This window comes from Engystomops pustulosus, chromosome 6, assembly GCF_040894005.1.
Source record: "Engystomops pustulosus chromosome 6, aEngPut4.maternal, whole genome shotgun sequence".
Lineage (NCBI taxonomy): Eukaryota > Metazoa > Chordata > Amphibia > Anura > Leptodactylidae > Engystomops > Engystomops pustulosus.
This window is the reverse complement of record NC_092416.1, coordinates 55,412,594-55,438,275: the sequence shown is the minus strand read 5'-3', so window position 1 is coordinate 55,438,275 and position 25,682 is coordinate 55,412,594. Positions and strand designations below refer to the sequence as shown.

At 42.3% G+C, this 25,682-nt stretch overlaps 1 protein-coding gene across 4 annotated transcripts in view; it reads left to right on the top strand.

Moving 5' to 3' along the window:
• LOC140135114 (putative oxidoreductase YteT) overlaps nt 1–25,682 on the top strand; it is a 125,915-nt gene that overhangs the window by 73,812 nt on the left and 26,421 nt on the right. For all 4 annotated transcript variants that reach the window (XM_072156182.1, XM_072156178.1, XM_072156183.1 and 1 more), the window contains 6 exons: nt 2,569–2,625; nt 4,618–4,748; nt 5,734–5,788; nt 7,126–7,218; nt 12,087–12,221; nt 13,117–13,218. In XM_072156182.1, coding sequence (XP_072012283.1) covers nt 2,569–2,625; nt 4,618–4,748; nt 5,734–5,788; nt 7,126–7,218; nt 12,087–12,221; nt 13,117–13,218 — 573 coding nt within the window. The remainder of the gene's footprint in view (nt 1–2,568; nt 2,626–4,617; nt 4,749–5,733; nt 5,789–7,125; nt 7,219–12,086; nt 12,222–13,116; nt 13,219–25,682) is intronic.

Below are 25,682 nucleotides of genomic sequence, written 5' to 3'. Positions count from 1 at the left end.
AGTAGGGGCCAAAAATACTTAAAAGCAGTTGCAACCTTTAAAGCACCAAAATGATTTTTTGTGTGATTTTTGCCATCTACACCACTTTTATGAAAAGTAGCTCGGTTTGAATCTGGTGGAGGGGTTGTGGTCTCCAGCTCCTATCAGAATTCATATTATTCTTGTGAGAATCTGATGTGTAGATTTTTAATTTCGGCCATCACAATGCAACAAATGCACCAAAGAGTGGTTTTGCTTAAAAACAATTATAAAACCCAGGACCTTGGGAAAGCTGGGTTGCATACTGGCTGCCATTCATCAACAAAATACACGGAGCTTCCTGAACTGTCTAGACAGGACTAATCTACTTCTTAATCTAAGTGGTACCTGGTTTTCACCACAGCCCGCCGCAAAGCGGGTTGAACTTGCTGCGACGTGGTACCACCAGGTCGTTCCACAGGTGCTATTTTGGAATTGTGGAATTGTGGAAGCGAAGGCGAGGTACAAAGAGAGAGAGCAAAATCGTAGTCAGGGACAGGCAGGAGGTCAGGACAGGCAGCACAAGATCAGCAACGTAGCAATAGGTCAAGGCAGGCAGCGGAGGAGGGTAGTCAAGAACAGAACCGGGGTCACAACGGTAAATCACAGTAACAGCACAGATCATGGAACACAGCTTTCTCTAGGGCACAAAGCACAAAAATCTGGCACATGAAGGGGCTGGGAATTTATCAGAATTAGCAGGGGGCCAGCGGCAATTATTAGCGTGTTGCCCTTTAAACCTCCTGAAACGGGCGCACGCGCCCTAGGAGGCAGAGGAGGGTGCGCCGGGTCGTCGGAGCCAACACGGTATCGTGGATTGGTGAGAGCAGTCGCAGGGGTCTGGAAGCTCAGACAGGGGCACGGGTGCACCTGGGTCCCGGGTCGTGGGCTGCAGGAGCACCCATGACGCTGACGCCACCCCAGCAGGTCCTCTTATTTCAGTGGATGTTCCGGCTTCGGCTCCGAGTCCCAGTGCTGTGCCATTGCGCACGTAATTACCAGCCGAAAGGGAGGGAAAGTGTCAATTTCCAGGCCAGGGCCCACTGGAGGGGGTGGCAATAATCATGATAAATACCTCCCAATTGTTTTTCGTGTCACCTTCCATTTGTATTTTATTTATTACACTCTCCTGAAGCATCCTCCAGACAGACTGCCATGTATTTTTCCCTCTACTTCTTATTAAGCTATGTATTACATGCTAGCATGAGTCGGGAAGTAAGAGTTCTTCTTACGGAGACTGCCAATTAAGGCCACCATGTAGGCGTGTGGAGTCTTATAGCCATAGATGCTCCACTAGGGGGATTCTGGGAAAATATGCAAAGTTTTCCAGGATGGGATAGGGAAAACCACACCTCTTTTAGCTACCTTGTAAGGCAGCTCCCTTGACATCAAGCATGACCTACAAGAGTCCTTATGACATGATGCGGGATTAAAACCAAAACAGTATATCTATTCCAGAAGGAACAGACTTCCAACTGTAGACAACACGGTTTCAACCTGATTGGGTCTCCTCAGTACAGTGTAGGGAACTGGTTTGGCTGGGTGAGAGGCTTGTGACTAGGGTCGGGAAGTAAGAGTTCTCCTTACGGAGACTGCCAATTAAGGCCAACATGTTGGCGTGTGGAGTGTAGGATGCTCAACTAGGGGGATTCTGGGAAAATATGCAAAGTTTTCCAGAATGGTATTAGGAAAACCACGCATCTTTTAGCTACCATGCTCGCATGAAGCAGGCGTTAGCTGTAAGAGAGTATGAATTCAGGATCAGACTACATGAAGGGTTTGTGTGTAGTCTGCTGCCATGGAGATACAGAGGCCTGCCTATTAGTTGCATGCACATGACAATAGGACAGTGATGGCGAACCTTTTGGAGACAGAGTGCCCAAACTAAAACCAATATCCACTTATTTACTGTGAAGTGCCAACATGACATTTTAAGCAGTAACTAATTGCTACCTGTTTTTCCACATTTTTTAATCGTATCGGCCACCTGAGGCCACCAATTCAGGTGAAAGAAGGAGGGCAAATCAGACTCTCGTTGTAGCATCATCTCTCCAGTGTCTCTCAGTAGAGAAAGAATGGTGGGTCCAACAGGATGAGCTTCAAAGATAATGCACTTCTGTCAACAACTTCTCACTTTTCCCGCAGTTTGAAACAGCCAATCAAGTATCGCTTAAGTTGCCTTGGTCCTTTTTGGTGAAGTCTGTCCTGGGGCGATGGTCTGAGTGCCCACAAAAATGGCTCTGAGTGCCACCTTTGGCACCCGTGCCATAGGTTCGCCACCACTGCAATATGATATGTTTATCCTATTTGCTGGGGATAATTGCTTTGTGTGAACAGATTTTTGTTGCTTTAAAACCAAGCCTGTCTTTTCTGGTCTGTTACTTATGTATGTGGGGCGATGTTTAGCTTTAGTGAGAATAATATGAAGGATTTCACATCTTCTTGCGTCTCCAAGGTGAAACGTCCTCATTATAAAAGATAATCTACAAGCTCTGATTGCTAGCGGTATCTCTGTAGACCTCATTAATCATTTTTTATCCCTATTTTTAGGAGTTGTTAGATTCTGGTGCTATCGGAGACATCGTACACATTCAGCACTTGGAGCCTGTGAGTATTTCATTGTGAGACATGATATCTGCACCAAATTAAAGGAAATTGTTAAGGACTGCTCAGTAGCATTACTAATGTATGGAAACAGCAGTAAGGGTCTTTTTTACCAATTAGTTATTTTCTTCACAGTTTCTGGTTTGTGACCACCCTTGTCCTATCCCAAACCAGACCAAAAGCAGTTTTTTCGGCTTTCAACTTCCGCAGCCATATAATCTACGTTATTCACCTAGTATAGTATCATATACTATGGATGGTATTGGGAACCCCCTCCTTTTTTATAAGCCAGAACAAGACATATCTTTGTAGTGTTCACATAACGCTATGGTCCTCAGTTTCGATATATACGATGGGTAAGGATGTGACTATATGGCGGGAGCATTTGCTAATAGGTTAATGTAGTTAAGTAGTTAGCTGTACACTTGTAACATGCACGCTGGAAAAATTTATAGCCGAAAGGGCGGCTATAATAAGTCAACCCTTTTATAGGCCCCATACATATCTTGTAGCTGACAACTATCTTTCCCAACTTCCTAATACACATGTGCACTAGGTTTGCCAGAAAATGGTGGGACAAAGAGTTCTTGTAGCATCTAATCTTCAAAGAACAAAAGGATTGGGTAGTTGAATTCCAACTTGCCAGGAACCTTATTACCCCCCTTCCCCCCCATCATCTAACTCCGCTGCAGTCATGGTTGTGATGAGACCGTACTGTGACCGGATGCCATAGACGTCCATGGGGGCCTTGTTGCAGCTGTATTACCGGTCCCCATCCGCTCGTCTGCATGAGGCCTAATTGGGGTAAAAAAACAGTCGTGCCTGTACACCAGTTGGTCAAATAATTTTCTTATATTAGGGTCTCACGTCAGAACAGTCATTATAGAGTAAATGATTCTCTATCTGTACAGGCAAACTACATTTACCAGTTTAAGGGAGCTGGTCACAATTGGGGGACAAATCAAGCAATTTTAACTTTTTCCTTTTGACTAATATTGTCAATGTATAAGTGGTGTTATATCTTTTCTTACTGTTATCTTATACTTTAAAGACATTGGGGGACATTTATCAGGACCTCTGCGCACCACCACTGGCGCAGAGGCCCTGAAATAATTGCAAATGCTAGCTTATTGCTAGCTTTTGCGATTATTTTCCCCAATCCGCCACCTTCACGCCAGTGGGGCGTGAAGGGGGGGGGGGCGCGGCCGGCCGAGCGGGGGGCGCGGCCGGACGGGAGTGGGCCGGCGCGGGGCGTTACTGTCCCCGCGCCTGCGCACTCGCTGCTGCCGGCGACTTTTCATACGTGAAAAGTCGCCGGCTGCGTCTTTTTCTATGCCAGGCCCTGCAGAAGCCTCTTGATGTATCGGGCTGCGAATTTGCAGCGGCGGGGCTATCATACGCTCGTGCACGAGCGCCAGGGTATGATAAATATCCCCCATTTTGTTTTAGTATATCTTCAAGGTCCTGCCATTTGAATTCTGTGCTAATGCATTAAAGGGATTGTCCACTTTCAGCAAATATTTGATATTGTTTGTGTAAGGAAAGGTTATCCAATTTTCCAATATACCTTCGTTATCAATTCCTCACAGTTTTCTAGATCTCTGCTTGCTGTAGAAAGTTTCTTTCTTTACTTCCAGTGGATAGAAATCTGCCCATGTGATGTGATGGACATGCATATAATAGGAGTTTTGTGATAATAATGGCTTGTGCACATGCATGTCCATCACATCACATGGACAGATTTCTATCCACTGGAAGTAAAAATAGAAGCTTTTAGCAGGACAGCAAGCAGAGATCTAGAAAGCCATGAGGAATTGATACCGAATGTATATTGGAAGATTGTATAACTTTTCCTTACACAAACCATATCAAATATTTGTTGAAAATGGACAACCCCTTTAACTTCTGCCACACAGCTCCATTGCTGTGTTAATGATACTGTATTGTACTATATGTGTATTTATACTCTGTTTCTCTTGTGGTATAAATGTGAAGATTGGACACTGGCATTTCGCTCATTCGTATGTGCGAGGAAACTGGAGGAATGAAGAAGAGAGCACGTTTTCTCTGCTTGCAAAGTCCTGCCATGATATCGATCTGATCTGTTACTGGATGGGAGAACGAAGGTATAGCCTCCAGATCCATGATCACTGGGAAGCCAAGTGGTTGACCCATAAATGATTGGACACATCCCCTTTATTATAGAGAGAAGATAGATATCTAAAATGTAAATACAATTCCCTCTTTAAAGGAAATGTGCCCTAAAAATCCATGATAAACGAGGGACTCTTACTCATAGATTCAGGCACTGTGACTGGTAATCTTGTTATATTTGTTATCTGTGACCTCTATCTGTCTAAAATCATCTATTAAAATTATGCTAATGAGCCTGAGGGTTTACCCTAGCCCATCTGTGATCTAGCTTTACTGACTGTTACACTATCTAATCATCCTGCTTCCTCAGCACTTGTGCAGTGGGCACTTTATGAAGGAGGAAGATGAGGCAGTATAACAATTTGTGAAGCCAGAACTCAAAGGAGCTAGAGAAACCCATCAGGCTCATTAACATAATTTTAAAGGCTGATCTTAAAAGGAAGGAGGGCATGGATAACAAATATAAGATGATCACCACAGTCACATTGCCTGGATCTATGAGTAAGTGTCTCTGGTTTACCATTCTTGGATTTGATGGTAGATTTCCTTTTAGTTTGTGTGTTATGTTTCCCCTTTGGGCCTTGCATTACGTGTAATAGACTTTGGTCTTGAGTGGATGAACTTCCTGTTAATGCACATTTGTATGTCAATAAGACTGCATTAAGTACATGAGCTCAGAGCATTCAATAAGTGGGACCCACACAGATCCCCTGCTCACTGACTATACGTGATAATATATTGGAGATAAGAAAGACACAGTGCACTCAATGCAGTTTCTGCCATCAAAGGAGTCTGTCCTCTCCTAAATCGCAGCATAGGTTAAAGCATAGTTTTTACGGTTGAAAAATGTTATACCATATTTCTATGAAGGATGTCAATTATTGCGTAACAGCATAGTATTGAAAAAGTGCAAAGAAAGAAGACGACCCACATGTAAAAGTCTTCTTTTACTTACAGATGTGTAAAGGTGTCTTCTTTTGGAACTCTGTCCCACTTTACTAAAGAAAATAAGGTATGTTTCAATAGACATTTAATATCTGTACCTACATCCAGGGATGGATTCATCCATAACGTAATCCAAGAAATTGCTAGGGGGATCCCACACATTAATGAGATGTATCTCCAGGCCTCCCAGACTAGTTGCCAACATAAGTGGGATACCACAGGATATTGATACAGTTTAAAGTTTAGCCACTTTCCCTTCTTTGTATTTTGGAGTTGAACTGCATTAATGGTACCTCCTAGAAAAATGTTGCTTGTGTGGCCATAATCGGCACATCCGCCCTTTTCTACATCATTTTAGGTAGAGACGGTGAGGCAGGATGATTCTGCATACATAAACAATTATTGGGGAAGACAGCGAGATAGAAGTCTCTGAATCTGTTTGTATCTCTAATCTCTTATTTATAACCAGTTTGACCAGGGTAATTAGCACCTTAAGTACCAGACACGATTGGGGTGAATGTATTAAAACTGGCGCTTAGTGCCCTTAAGCCATTCCTTCTACCCAACCCCTTGTGTTTCCAAACAGTATTTAGTGGCAGTCATATAGTATAATTCCTCCTTCCTGTGGCCCTAAACTGTATCATGTGCCCCACAAATTGTGGTCTTTCTCCACTCCACATTGTAACACCCTCTCCTGCCTCTCTTATTATGGCCCCTCTCCTCCCTTTCATATTGTGGTCCCTCTTCTCATTCTTATATTGTGGCCCCTTTCCTCCCTGTCATATTGTGGACCCTCCTCCCTCTTATATTGTGCCCCTTTCCTCCTGCCCTTTATATCGTGGCTCATCTCTTCCTCCCCCTTATATATTGTGGCCCCACTCCTCCTTATATTGTGGCCACTCTTCTCCTTATATTGTGGCTCCTCTCCTCCTCTTCCTTATATTGTGGCCCCCCTCCACCTTATATTGTGTGCACTGTCCTCCTTCCCCTTATATTGCGGCCCCGTTTTTCCTCCCCCTTAACTTGTAGTCCCTCGCCTCCTTCTTCTCTTGTTGTTCTGTAATGAATAAAAACAATGAGCACCAGATACTCGCCTCTCCTCGTTCCCCCGCAATGGCAGGCGTGATGACATCATCACAACCACTGCTACACACAGAAGCAGCAGAGTCACAATGATGAGGCAGAAGGCTGCCATCTCTCTTCTTTATCTATGTATTTAACTTTATTGGCATCCTGGACAAACCTCCAACCGTCTAAGACAGCGGGATAGGGCCTGAAATCTGCGACCTTATTACAGAATCTGGGACGTTGTGCTTATTAAACTTAGCCTTTCTGAGATAGTCATGTCATTACTTTTTGCACTTTAAAGTAGTTTATTAATTTGCTTAAACATTTGTTATGTAGCCCGAGGGTGCCAGCAGCCGCTGCTTGGATTGTTCCGTGGAAGAAACCTGTCCTTATTCAGCTCAGAAAGTGTATCTGAATAGAGCTAATCATGTGAGTACTGTATATGAATATTCCTATTTGTATAACCTTAACCTACTGTAAATTCTATATATTAAAACATACTAGAAGGGCGGGCAGGGACGAGGTATTTTGATGGCCTGTTCTGCACATCTGGCCTGAACTTTGGTACAGACATCACTAATATGTTTTTCAGCTGTTTTCTTCTGTGTCGTCTCGTTCACCCTGTTCTTCTTCCTTGTAATCTCCTCATTGTTGGCAATCCTTCTCAGGTAGAGGATGCCATAGCAACTTCTTCCGGCCGTTACTGAATGAATCAATACAATGTCCCCTAGGTAACAGCTGAGCATGATATAATACACTGTGACCCTCACTGTGACCCCCTTATTAATTTGGTAGCCTCAGCACATGCCCCCAGTATATATGTAGCTCATGCCCTCATTATGCAGCCAGCACATGCCCTCAGTGTATAGGTAGCCTAAGCCCTATTATATATCCATCCCCAGGCCCCAGTATATAGCCAACCAGCCCCTGCCCTCAGTATATAGCCAACCAGCCCCCTGCCCTCAGTATATACCCAGCCAGCCCCCTGCCCACAATATATAGCCAGCCAGCCCCCTGTATATAGCCAGCCTTCTGCCCGCTGTATATAGCAAGCCAGACCCCTGCCCACAATATATATCCAGCCAGCCCCCTGTATATAGCCAGCCCCCTGCCCGCAGTATATAGCCAGCCAGACCCCTGCCCCCAGTATATAGCCAACCAGCCCCCTGCCCTCAGTATATAGCCAACCAGCCCCCTGCCCTCAGTATAAAGCCAGCCAGCCCCCTGCCCACAATTTATAGCCAGCCAGACCCCTGTATATAGCCAGCCCCCTGCCCGCAGTATATAGCCAGCCAGACCCCTGTTCCCAGTATATAGCCAGCCAGGCCCCTGCCCCCAGTATATACCCAGCCAGCCCCCAGTATATAGACAGCCAGCCATCTGCTCCCAGTATATAGCCAACTAGCTCCTGCCCCCAGTATATAGCCATCTAGCTCCCTGCCCTCAGCCTTCCAGCCCCTGCCACAGTATATAGCTAGCCAGCACCCTGCCCTCAAGTATATAGCCAGCCAGCCCACTGCCACCACTATATAGCCAGCCAGAACCCCAGTATATAGCCAGCCCCTGTCCCAGTATATAGGCAACCAGCTCTCTGCCCCCAGTACATAGCCAACCAGCCAGTCACCCGCCTTCCCCCAGTATAAAGCCAACCAGCTACATGACCCCAGTATATTTCCAGCCAGCCACTTTGTCCCCAGTATATAGGATGTCTGCTCCATGTATATTCCAGCCAGACCTCTGCCCCCAGTATATAGCCATCCAGCCCCTGTCCCCAGTGTATAGCTAGCCAGCACCCTACCCCCAAGTATATAGACGGCCAGCCCCCCAGTATATAGCCAGATAGCCCCCTGTCCCCCAGTATATAGCCAGCCAGACCCCTAGTATATAGCCAGCCCTCTGCCCCCAGTATATAGCCAACCAGCCCCCAGAATATAGCCAGTCACCCCCCTGCCCCCAGTATATAGCCAACCAGATACCTGACCCCAGTATATAGCCAAGAAGCCCCATACCCCCAGTATATAGCCATCCAGCCCCTGCCCCCAGTGTATAGCTAGCCAGCACCCTGCCCCCAGGTATATAGACAGCCAACCCCCCAATATATAACCAGCCAGCCCCCTGCCCACCATTATATAGCCAGCCCCCTGCCCCCCAGTATATAGCCAGCCAGGCCCCTTCCACCCAGTATATAGCCAGCCAGACCCCTAGTATATAGCCAGCCCTCTTCCCCCAGTATATATCCAGTCACCCCTTCCTTCAGTCTATAGCCAACCAGCTACATGACCCCAGTATATAGCCAACAAGCCCCCTGCCCCAGTATATAGCCATCCAGCCCCTGCCCCCAGTGTAAAGCTAACCAGCTTTTCCCTATTCTCACCATGATGCCCTCTGCATATACACACAACTTGCTCTCTCACTGCGCTATGTCATCCACATTGCGTCTACCACTGTATCTTTCTTCTCACAGTCCATCCTCACTGACAGAGACTGGAAAGTGGGGAGGGAGCAGAGTGAATTATAACTCATCTGCTGCAGGCCCCTCCTATAATCGGTGCTGAGACATGTAAACAAAGGCTCACAGAGAGTCTGCAAACAGAACAAATATAAGGAATGCTGAAACATTGACGAACATTCAGGGATTATCCACAAGGCAGTAAAGGCACATGGGCAATTTATGTAAGACTGGCCAACCCCTTTGAGGATTTAAAGGGGTGTTTCAATATTTTGATAGTGACTGCCTGTTCTTAGGATAGTATGTCTACATAACATTTGTGAGGTTCCATTTCCCAGCACCACATCAATCATCTGTTTGAAAGATGGTGGACTGTGGTATAGTACTTGTCTGATAGCTGTGAGTCCTTGATCCCCACCTAAATTAAATTGATGTTTTCATCAGTATTGAATTCCTGGAAAGCAACTTCTATTTGGCTTCTGAATTTCCAAGATCTCCATCTAATCAAGCATTACTGTAAAATGGCTCTGTCCACTGTGTAGTGGCCATTCCGGATTACTGCAGCTAAGTGTTTGGTTGCAGTTCACCACCACAGCCACAACACAGCATATGTTGTTTCTGTCATATAATGTATGTATGTGTACAGTATAAGACCCAAGTAGAAGAACTGAATAATTTTTATTTTGACTTCACCCCTGTAATTTACAGTGCTGATCTTTAGGTGTCCTCTACAAACCTTATGATCAAAAGTCATTTTACACATGCTACAAATATAGAAAAACAAGATAGTGGCTGCATAAAATCCTCCCATACATCTGGCATTGTGGGGCCAAGAGGAGCAGTGGCTCTGTGCTGGGGACAATATATAAGTGCTGGCTATTAAGTCATCCATTGTTCATAGGCGGCTGCTCAGAAGATTGCCATCTGCTCATTACAGCCATGCCAAACCTCCAGCATACGTGTAGTAGACACAAACGGGTCTGACGAGCACAAATGAATGTGAAAGCAAAAAAGGGGAGAGACTTGTAAGACCAGATACAAAAGCCCTGCGCCGTCTGCCAGGGGCCAAGGCAAGATACTTAGAATACATCTGCTCAGCAGACTGCACCTCCCTTTATATCCTTCTCTCTTTGTAGAAGAGAAAATCTGACATCTGTTCAGACTGTGAGTAGAAGGAACATAGGAAATGTGCTCCTGGGTGTAGTATTATGTATGTATCATATGAGCATGGTACTAAGCGGTTACATAACACCATACTGGTACTGTACAAAGTGGTATCCCTTGGGTACAGCGTCACTCTTGTCCATGGTCTGTTTGTGGTATTACAGGTAAACGTCATTCATTGAAAGGGAATGCAACTGCTGCAGGTTTTTTTAGTTAAAAAGGAGGTGTCTTTCTAATCCTGAACAAAATATACAGAACGCTTGCTAGGCTATTACCAGTGCTATCATTGAAGTAAGGAGACAGTGTCACCCGGTGTTGCCCTATTAAACTTCCAGCCACCTCAGGTAGAGTTTGAAATGTCGGTTCTAGAATTCCCTCTTTTATGTGAAATCTCACCCATTTACCTATACAAAAAAAAGTCATATGAAAAGGAGCAGAGAAGAGTCATGTTTTGCCTGAGATGCAGACTTCTGGATGATGCATGGGTTAGTATCACTTCTCCTATCTGTATTTGCATAGTACCTATAAGAATCTGCTTGTCCAAACATTATCATTGTTTGTGGTTTTGTGCACTACAGAACTGTAGGAGACGAGCAGTCAAAAAAAAAAAAGCAGGAATGTTTGGGATTTTTATCTGTAGCTTACATTCCCATCTAAATTAATAGACTGTGGGGCAGATTTATACCAGAGCTCCCCTTTAAAATATTCATGAGCACAGGTTAAATGAAAGCTGAGCTGTAATTGGTTGCCATGGGCAACTAAGAATATTCTGACTTTCAGACAGCTTAATAAATCTGCCCCTGTATCTCCAGTTCTGAAGCTCAAACAACCATGTGCCTTCCTCATTCAGCCTCTCAATGAGACTAATCTCAGCCAAATAGTTTTCACATGATTTTGGAGGTGACTATTTAGAAGTAAATGGGCAATATTTACAATAAAATATGGAATTCTAGAAATAACAATTCATACCCTACCTGAGGTGGGTGGTAGTTTAATGGGGTAAAACCTGGTGACAGGTTCTCATTATTTAGAAGGAAGTCTGATCACTGCTCCATATAAGAAACCAGAGGTCAACAGAACTTTGTTCTTGAGATAAGTCCTGGTACAAGAGATGGGGCCTGCCCCTTTGTGGTATTCATGACATATCATGTCTGGATACAGTATATGGGAATACCCCTAGGACAGGTTTCCTTTTGAGTGCAATATTTAATACAGTGATTCTACACAGACATTTTAGTAATCTTCTAACTATATATTACATTGGTTAAATGTTACTGATCCTGACTCTTCAGATCTGCACTCACAATTCTGCTGGTCCATCTTGAGATGCGCACTCCAAGTTAATAAGGACCTGCTGCTGGTTTAATGTCCCCAAACCTGATGACAGGTTCTCTTTAAATATATCAACATTACAGTGGTTCTTTACATTTCAGCCACCTATGAAGCATTTTCTCCAGGAATTAATCACCTATTTTACTATTTTTATAGTTATCGTAACTTTTTCGTACCTTTTCCAATTCTTGATCTGGTCTTTTCCACAATATCCATTGTAAGCAATAGAATACAAGAACTGGAGTGTACGTGATTTTGCAGACTAGATATGTAAAAAAGGTATCACATATTCATTAACAGGATTTATCTTGTTTCTTTATAATAACTTTGTAATGCTTCTTGTCCTTTTCAGGGAATGTTTGGCTGGCCTGTTGCTGTTGTGTGTAATAACGGGGTCTATGATATTGAATCGCTGACCGATGCATTAAAGACAGGACCTTATGGAAGATGTGTCTATGAGTGTGACAATGATGTGGTTAGCAACCAGGTAAGTAAAGGGTGAATGCTAAATTCTGATAATAAGGGACAAGAGACTAAATTCTGCCATAAAGGTGCACACGACCTACTCTGTACCGCAGTATATGTCCAACATGTCATCCAGCCTAAAGGAGGTATCTGAGGTTTCCCTGTAATGGTGCAGATCTTTTATTCACAGGTTAAGGGGTAAGTGTGTGTTGTCTGCGACCGCCAGTAATCACCGGATTGTGGCTGCGTTGCCTCATGTGGATAGAGAGGTTACACTTATTCTTAACCAACAATCCATTTATTTGTATAGAATTAGTAGGACAGCAACATGTGGCAGCCTCATAGAAGTGAGTGATTGTAGAGCATGTACATAACTGCCCTATCCACATGGGCCACATGTGGACCTGTCTTCTGATGATCACTTGGGGCTGTCTGCTGGAATCTTGTCTTTATGGAGCCAATAACATAAGTAGTTGTTGTCCAAAGCCCTTTAGAGACCTGTCTTTTCAGGCCATGTTCACACATTGCGCAAACATTATGGTAGCGTTATGTTTTCACATTTACGTTATGTTATTGAAACCTGTGAAGGCAGCCGCAGCTTTTCATGGCACAATCAAAAAGCCATGTGTGAACACAGCCTCGAAATCATGGTACAGTATCTTGGTGGATACACTTATCCATCAGTGTAGTGCAAATTCAAATGGCCCCAAATTTGTGCCGTACAGGAAAAAAAAAATCTCTTTATCATGGTTCAAGGGAGCATTCTAGTCATAAAGAATGATGACATATCTTATCAATAAGCGATCACCCCTGTGACAGTGATTACCGTAATACAGATGAATGAATATATGTTTATTCTACATTGTGATTACTTTGTTACCTTTTTTTCATTTTCTTATTGTGTTTTCTATGAAAAGGTTGTGAATATGGAGTTTGAAGGTGGGCGGACGGCTGCCTTTACCATGATGGCATTCACATATGCCCTGGGTTCAAGGAAGACCACTATATTTGGCACTAAGGTAAGAGATTCTGTTATAATTGTATTACAATTTTAGTCTTTATTTTCAACATATATTATAGAATATAGGAGCACGGTCTTCAATTATCTGGCCCCCTTGCACACAATTTAGTCGAGACACTCTATAAAATGTGTCACAAACTCCAACTAAGCAGCATGAACAAAGTGCACTGCAAATAATAGTGCACACTTCCAGAGCCGTGCAGGGGGTGCCAGATTGATGAAGACCATCCGCCACTTTTGATGAATGTGGGGCAATGTGTTTGCATTCAGCAGATAGGCACAGCATGACAACATGACTGTCTTGTGCCCTCTCCCAGTGGAGAACCCTACATACACATACACATGACTAAGCTGATTATGGGCAGTGAAAATGGAACAGTTTCATCTGCCTTTTTCATGGCCAAGATGCTTTTATGTGGCATCCGTTTTTCACTGATTTTCCTTAACCAATATTCTAAGAGTGGAACATGGATAAGACTTGGACATACTCTTCTCTTTAAATTAATCTACCATCAAAATCAAGCATAAAAACCAGGGGCACCTGCTCATAGATCCAGGCACTGTGACTGTGGTAATCTTCTTATCTTTGTTATCTATGGCCTCCTTCCGTCTAAAATCTATTTTTAACGTTATGCTAATAAGCTCCCGAAGAGCTCTGGGGGTGTTACCAGAGCCTCTCAGTACTGTAGCTTTACCGGTTGTTTCAATATCTCAACCTCCTCCTCTGCTCCCTCCGGATTCCTCTGTGCCTCTGCCTTATGGAATCTCAAGCTTGATAAAGGCTGGTTTAACCACTTAGTGACTCGACCAGAAAATACATTAGTGACCAAGGCATTTTACCAAATTTACATACTCGGTTGTTTAAGGACACATAGAGCTAGTTAAAACATAATAAAAGTTTACATTTTTTTATTTTTAGTTTTATTTGGAGTTAAAATTGGAAACCAGGCTTTTTTTGTAATTTATAATACTCTACATATGTTTTTTTTTTACTTTTTAAATGAACTGAAAAAGGAACATTTTTTATGAATTCCCTATTTTGTTTAGGTAATTTTGATATATAATATGCATAGTCTCGGGCAAACGGGGCGACTATGACAGTGTTTTTGTAGTGTAGCGAGGGATTTTTTTTAAATTGGGAAATGCGAATGTATTTCTTATGAATATTTATTAATATTTTGTGTGTGTGTGTTTTTGAACACCTGGGGATTCTGATCAGAGCTGGACTGGGTCTAATTCGACCCAGCAGCTCTGGTTAACCCCTTTAGACCAGGCATGATGCTGTGAGGAGCAGAGAAGGGAGAAGTGATAATGAACCACATCTCCCTTATCCCTAGGGTCTGACTCCCGGAGACCCGGTCCTGCTCGGGAACAGTAGAAAACTACAGCGACGTCTAAAGACTTTAGATGTCAGCGGGTGGTCCATAGGGAGTTAACAGCTGAAACGTTGCTGAAGGTGGAATAAACAACGCGTTCTGCCATTTTTTTCTGGAATCTTTATCTGGACTCTGGTGAGATTGAAGGATAGCACCCACTTCTCTGACTTACTGAGGACTGTGCTGCTGATTTCATATTTTTGCACTTTAGAGGCCAAGATATGGGCATCTAAAGTGAAACTTCCCTGCAACCTTTAAAACTAACTCGTCTCAATCAAAAAGTGACTCTTCTCTTTTCTGCATATGAGTTTGGAGGAGATTTTTTATAGTTAAATTGGCAAGATTTCACATAAAGCAGGAATTCTAGAACAGATATTTTATACCCTACCTGAAGCGCCTTTTCAGCAGGTTGGATTTCTATCTTTCCCTTCCTGAAGCAGACTAATTTAAAGGCTCTTGATGACTAAACACTTCCACAATTTTCTTCTCCTCGAGACTTGCCCCCGGCATTGTTTGCAGGGATTTATTTTAGAGGTCACGACCCATGGAAAGAATCCTTTACCATTCCAATATTGTTTGGTCGGGAAGGGGGGGGGGGCAGTGTTCTAATCAGACTCTGAATGCAAAAGCTATAGATTGTGCGGAAAAGTATCTGTCCATGTAATCAAAGCGTACATGTAGCCGAACAGTCATCTTCACCATTATGTTTTAATTATTCAGCATAGATGAATACAATGGGAGACTAATAGGTCCAAAAGACCTGTGTATTAGAGCGAAATACAGCAGCCTTTATTGATCCATGTCAGTGCCTGTTCTCAATCGTTGACTCCTGCAAAAGGGACCCTTAAAAGAAATCTACCATCAAAATTAAGCATGATAAACCAAGGACACTTACTCATAGATCCATGACTGTAGTTATCTTCTGATATGTGTTATCTTTGGTCTCCTTCTTTCTAAACTCAACCTTTACAATTATGCTAATTAGCCTGAGGGATTAGACACTGGGTGAGGCAGTGTAATTCTGTAAAGACAGAACATAGCCCTTTCTGGCTCATTAGCATAATTATACAGATTATTACCCCTCATAATTAATTATCAATCTACTTCTGTAATTTCCTGCTGGTCACAATGTTACTAGTTTCATTTAAAGCTTAAAGGGGTTCTCCGATGACATAAAAGTTAGCCCCTATCCATAGGATAAGGGCAAACATGGTGATCCATGGGGGGTCTGAAAGATTTGTGAGGTCCCATCATGGATCAGCAAGTTTGCCCTTATCCTGTGGATAGGGGCTCACTTGTATGTAGCTGGAGAACCACTTTACTTACCATTTCAATACCAGTCATAACCCACAGACAGTTGTGGCACTATTTTGGAATTTATATTAAATCTACTTAAAAAGCAGAGTTACTATAGACTTGTAAATGCAGTGATGTCCTCCTTTCAGCAGGCAGCTGTATTCTGCTGACAGGTGACCTGAGCAAATGCAGAGCATTGGAGTGGGGTCCTGCAATTCCAATAATATAATAGGTTAGAATTGACATTATAGAAGGTATATACAGTACTTGTTCGTACTCGCCGTACATCTTGGGTCTTCATCATTATAAAATTGGACCTAAATCGGTATTTCATATTATCCTCTATGGTTTAAGGTGTTGTTGTCGAAGCCTGCTGCCATCATCTTGGTTATGTTTTCAGTCATGACATTGCTGACCTCTCCTTATCTCATTATTGTGCCAGCCTGGCCCATTTGTTTAACAAAAGCTCCATTCTCCGGGGCAGCTGCATGGCTTTGTGATGTGGCCCTGCCAGCCTTCCACTTGTCAGATCTCTTCACAAGATAAGCTTGATGGAAAACACACACTTGAGTTTAGTCCTGTCCCAGAGCGGCCGCCCCTTCATGTCTTTATTGTAGTCTTATAATTTACAAGATGAAATTACAAGATCTGGCTCCTGCTATATGACAGATCTGCCTGGACTGACACCAGGGGGGGTGTACACACAGGATCGGCGGTATATATCACCATTTCTGTTATCCGATACACATATATTGTTCCGTCATAGTAGAATAGGACAACAGGCTTTTACTAAAATGTATGATTCAAAGCTCTCCCAGCATGGAAGTGAGGTGCAGGTGCATACTTTAAGACCTCTTGAGGGATTATTATAATAATCACAGCAAAAATTTATCACAAGATCATAAGACTCTGTTCACACTGCATATTCGCCATTAGCTCTGGGAGTTCTCCTAATGCAAATGTGCTAAGTATACTCACTAATGGAGGCCAGAAGGGTGTTCCATCATGTGGTGCTTAGTTTTTACAGCAAAAAATATATAATGCCAGGTGTACCCATTAGAAATTGTGCAGTGCGATACCCAGTACAGGAAACTACAGTGCTTTCTATTTAGTGCTCCAGGACAAACCTTAGGAGAGACTTCCGTCAGCAGACTCTGCCATAAAGCCCTGAGGCAACCGTGATAGTTGACTTTGTGGAAAATTCTCTAATCTCCCTACTGCATCTTTGGAGCTTAGCTGCAGTGAGGTTCTTCTTGGAATTCTTCTAAGAATTCTTGGAATTCACCTAGGCTCTTTACCCACTATTGCTTAGTTTGGCTGGACGGCCAGGTAGAGGAAGAGTTGTGGTCATCCCAAACTTATTCTATTTAAGGTGCACCTATGAATCTTGAGTGCTACATAAATTCTTGGACAGATCTGTACCTTGCCACAATACAGAGTTTCTTGGGCAGTTCCTTAGACCTCATGATTCTCATGTACTGTGAGCTGTGATGTCTTATATAGACAGGTGTGTGCCTTTCCTGATTAAGTCCAATCAGTTTAAATAATCACAGGTGGACTGTAATGAAGGAGTAGAACCATCTGAAGGAGGATCAGAAGGAAATAGGCAACAATATCAATATGAATGTCTAAATACTTATGACCATGTGATATTTCCATTTTTCTTGTTTAATAAATAGCGACATTATCAACATCACTTATTTTGTCAAGATGAGGTGCAGAGTGTACTTTAATGAGCAAAACCTTTTTTGATCTTACCTATTGGCTGCAATGAAACAAAGAGTGAAAAATTTAAAGGGGCCTGAATACTTCCCGTATCCACTGTATAAAATGATTGAGAGCCTCATGGATGAAGTATGCATCCCCCTTTTTTTAAGTGTTCCGAACATTCGGGTAAGTTTGTCCGTTACTGGTACATATTGAATCGCTCAGGAATAGAGGGTTGGGCTAGCAATGTGAGAACTTCTCTCCAGTTCATCTCTAGCAGTGACTCATAAAGAAGTTACATATTTAGCTGCAGGGAAGTTCTGTGGGAGGACTTCACTTCCTCTTACAATATGTAAAACCTTGAGCTTGTGAACCGGTTGGATAACTAAAGCTGATACTGTAGAAAGACAAGTAATGAAGGCTCTTATGTACCATATATATAATGTCCTGAAAACTGCAAATTGGTAGCGAATAGGGAAACCTTGTTTGACAGATTATTCTATTTTAATACATTTCTGTAGATAATAGCTGTATAAATATCACATTCTAAGATCTTATGTAAGAACCTGAGGATAATACACAGATGAATGCTCTCATGTAGGAATTGCTTATTGCTTAGATACTGCAGAGCATCATAAAACTCATGACACAACTCGTTGTTGTATAACAACAGATAGCACTCTGCAACAAAGACAACACCTTAGATACTGCAGAAGATCATAATATACACCTCTGCTGCAAAACATTAAAATATGCTAATTAAATATTATATAACATCATAATACGCACTTCAGATGCTGCAGATCCCCCTCACATTATGCTCCCCAGTTGCTCCCCCTAATATTGTGGCCCTACTTGTTCTCATTTCCTTGTTGCTGCTTAATAAAAACATTAATAAACGCAGTTACTCACCTCTATTTGTTCCCTTGCTGCATCTCTCTTCTCCTCTGCTGTGTGCTGCTCTGAAGCCGGCAGGCAGGATGAAGTCCTATGGTTGTGACTGCCGGCCACTAAAGTACACAGGAGCAGCAGAGGCGCAATCATAGATCAGAGAGCTGATGGCTCTATACATGATCATTGTATGCAGTTTGCTAATAGAGTTGTAGTCCCGGGACATCCCTCCCGTCTCCCAGGACATCGGGACAGAGCCTAAAATGCAAAGCTGTTCTATCGGATCTGGGACAGTTGAGTATGCCTCAGCAGTTTCATAACAACATACAGCATTTATATTTGCTGCCATAATAAATCATCATATTAAACAGTTTAGATGCTGCAGAACACCATAATATACAGCTCTGATTCTGCAAACTTTCTGTAAGTAGAGGCTGCTTTGTGTTGGATAGGATCTGAATCTTCATATTACTGAAGAAGCTGAGACGTATTTCATGTATGTACACACTCTCTGGTTTATAAATGTACAAGTCACAAAAGTTGGTGATCTTTATCAATGTATTCTGGGCCTTATGCTCTGTATGATCACAACTCTATAGTTACAAATATTATTATAGGAGGGTCTTATCCTATATACAATGTTATTTTATTAAACAAGCTCCCACAATCCATGAATTTTAGGATATTTGGATACTCACCAATCCTTTTTAGCATTGGAAATTTAAGGATATGTCATAGCCGGTGGTGACTGTTTTGTTACAGTGTTACAGTGACCTCTTCTGGAGAGCTGAAGGTTATTTGTCAAGCTCTGGGAACATGGACTGGAGACATATGTTTGTCTTCTATTCTTTGTGGGGTGTATGTAGATGAGTGGGAGGCCCAGCACGTGTTCAGCCTTTCTCAACCCTTTTAGAAAGGATGGGGAGTATCACTTCTCTTGTGTGCAAACACTGAGGAAGTTATTAGGATGAGGGGCTTTGCATATGGCCAATTGATCCCTTCTTTAGTAGCTGAAAATGTACTAAAAATCTTTGTTAAATGAAGACTTAGTAGATTTTGACCATGTGGTTTGAGACAACTGAAAGTTTTTTTTAATTTCCGTCATAAATTAGGAATAGAGAAAAACATACAATAGAGAAACCGTGAAAACCAGAGCACCCATAATCTTAAAGCTCAGGCAGTGTTCACACTTTGCTTTTGAATTGCAACTAAAAATGCAATTCATGCGCAATTGAGAGGAGCTACTCTCGATCGTAGATGTGTTTGCGGCTTGCGTTGAGGAACAATCAACACGTTTTTTTCCTGTTAACAATGTAAAATATGTTGCTAGTTCCCGAATCTATGCGTTTAAGTCTAAATTCATCTGTGTACAGGAGTAGCTCCTCAGCTTTGCATTAGTATTGTGCCTTATTTGGAATACGGTTGTATCAGAGTGACATGTCACAACCACACATTGCATGTACTGTAACAGCCTAGAATACAGTGACATACTATCTGCCATGGGAGGTCCATAGATCTGTAACTGATGCAGTGCGCAGGCGGAAATATTAACAGGTTTTATTCTGTACAATATGGACATATACATATACAGGGAGTATCTTGATGTATGACCTTGAACACATTATTAGGACATTGTGGTAGCACTGCAGGTAACTGCCACCTTGGAGCCTTATGTGTTGTACATACATTTGATATCCTCTTCTTGTGTATAACGACCCCCTAATTACTATGTACCTCCCATAGTAGTAGTAATAATAGACTAAGCCGATCTGCTTCTCATTAGTTGTTGTGTAAACACATGTGGAGGCGGCTCCTTCCAGGAATTCCCTTCTGGAGCTATAGACCCGCAGATGCAGACGGGTAATCTGATACTAAGCTCTGTGCTCAATGCAACCAGCCTGGCTTGTGTAGCTATTATTCCACACGAGATGCTCGCTCTTCATTGTGAAACACTAATTTATTGTTTGTACTGCACTTCATAGGAATTGTCTTCTACCAAATCATCTTGCTTTTTAGGTAGGAAGATTTCTTATGTGACATGTCACCTCTGACAACAAGGAGGTCACCTTTATGTCAACATGGGTGGATTAGCAAATATGTAAGATATTTAAATCAATTGCCTCCTGCCCTTGGCTCTCTGCTTTTTGCAAACTTCAGCTGGCATAGCTATACCGCTACTAGTGTTGGGGTTTTGCAACAGCTGAACAGCCATTGGTTGGAGACCAGTGCTTAAATTGTGCTTTGAAACGTGATTTTGAGATAACTCCAGAATGCCAATGTGTTTAGACCCAAAAGCTTACATTCAGGAACTAGCAACACATGTTTTGACACTAAAGGTTAAGGCAAAACACTTGTCGATGGCTCCCAAAATCAAGTGTTTAGGTCTAAATGCATCATCATTGTGGAATTTAGCCCCCCCCTTCCATAATATTGTGACGCCCCTGATAATATTATTGTGCTACCTATAATATTATGCCCCTCAGATCCACTTTTTCTCCTTTCCTTGTTGCTGCTTAATAAAAAAAAAAATCAATAAACCCAGTTACTCACCTCTACTTGTTCCCTTGCAGTATTTCTCCTCTTCTCTGCAGTGTGCCGCTCTGAATGCGGCAGGCAGTCTCATGTCTTATCTTTGCTACTGTCAGCCCCTGCTGCACACATATATGCACTTAGATTTGCTGCTGAGCATCAGTTAGACCCAAATGCTTGCAACTAGCAACATGTATTTTGCCAGTTAAGGTTAAGGTTGTGTTTTTTTGGTAACACTTCATGTGAAGTGTTTAAAATTCAAGCATTAGAGTTGCAGAGTAGTTTTGCATCGGGAAAAAGACGTCACCAAAAGCATATGCGTTTAGAGACACAACATGCGTTTACCCTTATTTATTATTATTAATAATGTTAAAACGCAAAACGAATTTTGGTACAAACTGCATACGCACTTGGTGATGCATTTTGCCTGATGTTTCATATGAACACAGCCCCAAGGTTATTTTCCCTAATCTTTCCAGGCCACCGCCTTCCTAAACATAAGTGATCAGTGGTCTATGACCAACCTCATCATCAATCCTTGTTTCAGCATGACAAAGAACAACAGATTGCAATAGTTTAATCCAGCCAAACATTAACTCAGTTTTAAATGACTTGATGGATTTAAGAGCCTCCTGCCTTTTTGTAGGACTTGTTCACCTGTAGAGCTCACCCTACTACATTCAAAGGACCTATAGTCTTTCATTATTCTAACACACAAATAGGTTCTTTTGGCCTTGTTTCAGCAAAATCCACAAAAGATTAAATTTTTACACCAGTAATCAAAAATTATGCAGAAGATTCCGTGTACATCAAGTGTAAAATGTATATTGTTTATATTTTTATAAACATGAATTGCATTGTGAATGTACCCACATCCTGCTGCTTCCGATCCACATCATTGTTCATAGGGGGAAGTCCTATAGTAACTATTCCTGGTAGTATTACAATAATTAATCATTTGGAACCTCCACCAGTCATGCTGGCTATGCATTTTAGATGGCTGATGGCTAAACACTTATTCGGTTACCTGAGATACATGCACTTGGCTTATTTGAATGGGAATGGGAAGAAATCCAGTGGTAGTTATCTCACCTAAAAGGAGAAAACTGGGCATGTTTAAAGGGGTTTTCCCACTAAGCAATGTTAGGGATAGGGCCTAACTTGCTGATCAGTGGAGGTCTCAGTGCTCAGTGGGCGTCTCAGGGCTTTGTGGGAAACCCCTTTAATTCAAGAGCTCAATCCTTGTACATAGATTTCTAGCCAATCCAGTCTATCCATAGGATAGGTCATTAATAGATGACTGGTTGGGATCCACAACCCAGAATCCCACTGATCAGCTATCAATCAGTAATCGTATGGATTAATAGTTTGGGACTGGAGAATCCTTTCAGCAACAGGACACCCAGGATTCTTCTAAAGCTCGAGCCATAAATCTGTCAGTTCCCTTCCTCTAATCTTCTTTCATACTCATCCAAAGGGCAGTCTTCAGCTGGGGCCAACAATGAGCACAGAAGAAATCTTCTCTTGAGAGGATAAAAAACTTTAATTTATTCTGAAGCAGAGAAAAATGCCTAGTGGTTCTAGTTGACCAATTCTTAGAACAAACATCACATTTGGAAAGTCCTTTTTAATGTAAGAGTAACATGCTAAATGTTTACCTAGTGTAGGGGGGAGGGATAGTCTCAGGGGACAGAGAACAACACAGGAATACAATCTTTTTGTGCTCTCTTTGGCTGCAAGCAACGGACCTGGTTCATTGTTTGCGGCCCGTGTCTGTGAGGTCCGGTCACACATCAATGATGGTAGAAGACACTGCCTGATCCTCAAAAGTTGAGAGAAATAGGACCTGCTTTGAGTTCTGCAGTTGGCTCATATATTGGGTATTGGAAACCATTGCTTCGTGTATGCGCTAATAGAGAAGGATTTATCCATGTGCTATCTGTTGTATAGCATACAGACAAAAACAACATTCATGAGCAGGGAGCCTGGAAATCTCTTTAGAGGGTTCCTTCAATATCAATTGTTGGTTAGCTTGAATATATCAATTTTGATTACGTTCTGCAGGTCAAGATTGTTATAAAGGAATATAAATAGTCGTGGCAGACATTTGTCTGATCACAAGGGTGCGTGCACTTCCACAGCAGATAACCTGAAATGCTGGTTTGTGTAGAGAGCAGAACAGGTGTGTTATACAAGACTTTCAAAAAGTGATTTAGATAAATGGTCCAGATAAGTGACACTGAAATATGAAGTCTTGTATTGTCTATGAGGTTGTTGGAACGTTCTTGTAAACCAGCCAATAACCTGGACATATAAGGGAGGCTCCTTCATTTCAACACGTAAATATGTTGTATATATCTTTCTCTCCCGAAATGAAATGTTTCATAAGTCTATAAATTATTCCTCCAGCTATAGTAGTAAAGACATCTCTGAACAGTCCATTAGCTTAGATTTGTAACTTATTTCAAATGATGTCATACTATGGATGATATCATGGTGTATATTGTCAAGGACATCAAGATGAAAACTGGCAAGAAGATCTGATTGTGTCATAGTGATAGGATGTGGCTGTTAATAGAGTATTGATTCCTAGGTGGGGGTTGTGATCACAGTGGATTCTTTTGAGATTTTAATTTAGAGAATTTTATTAAAAATAACGCCCTTCATTGAGCCTTCTTCTAACACCTTTTTTTACTAACTTGACATTTGTAAACTTTCACATAGAAAATACAGTCTTATCTATACTCAATATGTTATAGAGCAGCAGGAGCTCTGCAGAATGTACATAGTGGGGAACATTTACTAAGGGTCGCACGCACTTTTGTTGGACTGTGAACAGGGCTAAAACAGCTTGCACAAGTATTTAATTAACGGGTGCGTTGCGATTGTATCGCACACGACCCTTTTTTTGGCGTAGCAGTGCTGGTGTCCATGCAACACAATTTAGGGGGATACGACTGATCCGACTGATACGGACTGAGCGTGGGATTTAAATTTCAAATTGTGTCACAAGCCCTAGCACTTAGATGCACCTCTAAAAAGATAATGAACTCTGTTGGACCTGAGCTGGGAAGCGACACATGCAGGATATCGGGTGCACGATCTTAGTGAATCGCGCCAGAGTGCATTATCGTTGGACAATGCACGTTTGGTGAACTCCGGAGACAGGGTAAGTAAATGTGCCCCAATGTTTTCTCTGCAGGCAGCATGTCATAGAGCAAAAGGAGCTGAGCAGTATGATATCTGGGTTTGTGCGATTCAGCATAACATTTATATCTCTGCCACTTTTAGGTGTCCAGGCCCTATCAGTGACAGTTTCCCCTCTATTTATGTACAAACTTCTCTTATAACACATTGCCTGCAGATCATAACAGATTTAAGAGAATAGCCCTTTAACAGAATGTTACCCCTTATTTCCCGCTTAGATCTGACAGAGTTCACCATCTTTTAGTGATGCAGCTAAGTGCTTGGTGTGCAACAAAATTTGAAAGTTAAATCCCACGTTTAGTCTGTATCAGGCGGACCGTTCGACAACACTCCCCCTAAATTGTGTTGCATGGAAGCCAGCACAGCTGCGCCAAAAAAAGGGTTGCGCGCGACGCAATTGCAACGCACCCGCTACTTAAATACTGAAAACAGTGAACAGTCCGACAAAAGTGCAGTGCACGACTCTTAGTAAATGAGCCCCTATATGTTCTACATTCGGCCACATGCACTTGTGTGATCAGTGTAAAGGGTCCGATCAAACGCCAATTACAGAAGAAGAGATCACCTGAGCTCCAAACAAAGAAAGGAATAGGATCAACTCTATAATTTGGAGCCTGGGCAGTCGTCTCATTCACAAGGCTGTGGAAACCATGAACGTGTGTTTGAGCCAATTGAAATAGATGTGGACTTTAGAAAAATCAAGGCAACCCCTGTGGGCAGTGCTCATCTGATTACATATGCGTTTCCATAGAAACACAAGATTGGTAATGAGCACCTGCAATTTTGTTTAAATGCAAGACACTGGGAGGGGCATTTATTCATTTTGGCGCAGGGTGACGCTGGAACCGTGCTATATTGTTCACAGGAAGTAAGTTTGTGGTGGGAGGGATAATGAATTGACGCACAGACTAAAAGGTTTAGGACTCCCTAGATTTTAGCTATTTGCTCCACAAAAAGTGTCAAAAAACATGTCAGAAAAATAGACGTGCCAGAAAACTGGTGGATTCACAAGCGTCAACAAAATTTGGCCCCCAAAAATAGAACAGGTCTAGAGTGTCGGAAAACACCAATATTGTGGCACTGACACTTCATAAATTCAGGTGAAGAGGCGCAGAGAGGAACAAAAAATACTGCCAGTTTTCCGTTTGAAAGGCCATAATAAATACCCCCCTTTCTAAGGAAACGCATATGCGATTGGGTCGGTTTGCCATCCTCTCCTCATAATACTAATACTTTGTATGATGTATGGCAGCCACACAAATGCCAAAATCCACTCTATCTATCATGCTAATTTAACCCTATTGACAAGTCAAGTATGTGTGACTCAAACACAATGTGAAGATTGTTTAATACAGAAAGAAGACGTTCCTATCCCTGTATTGCAGCCCAGCTCCAGGACTGAGGAAAACACACTTGTATTTTCCCGCCTTTTCCTCCTTTGTGTGTTTTCTACTTG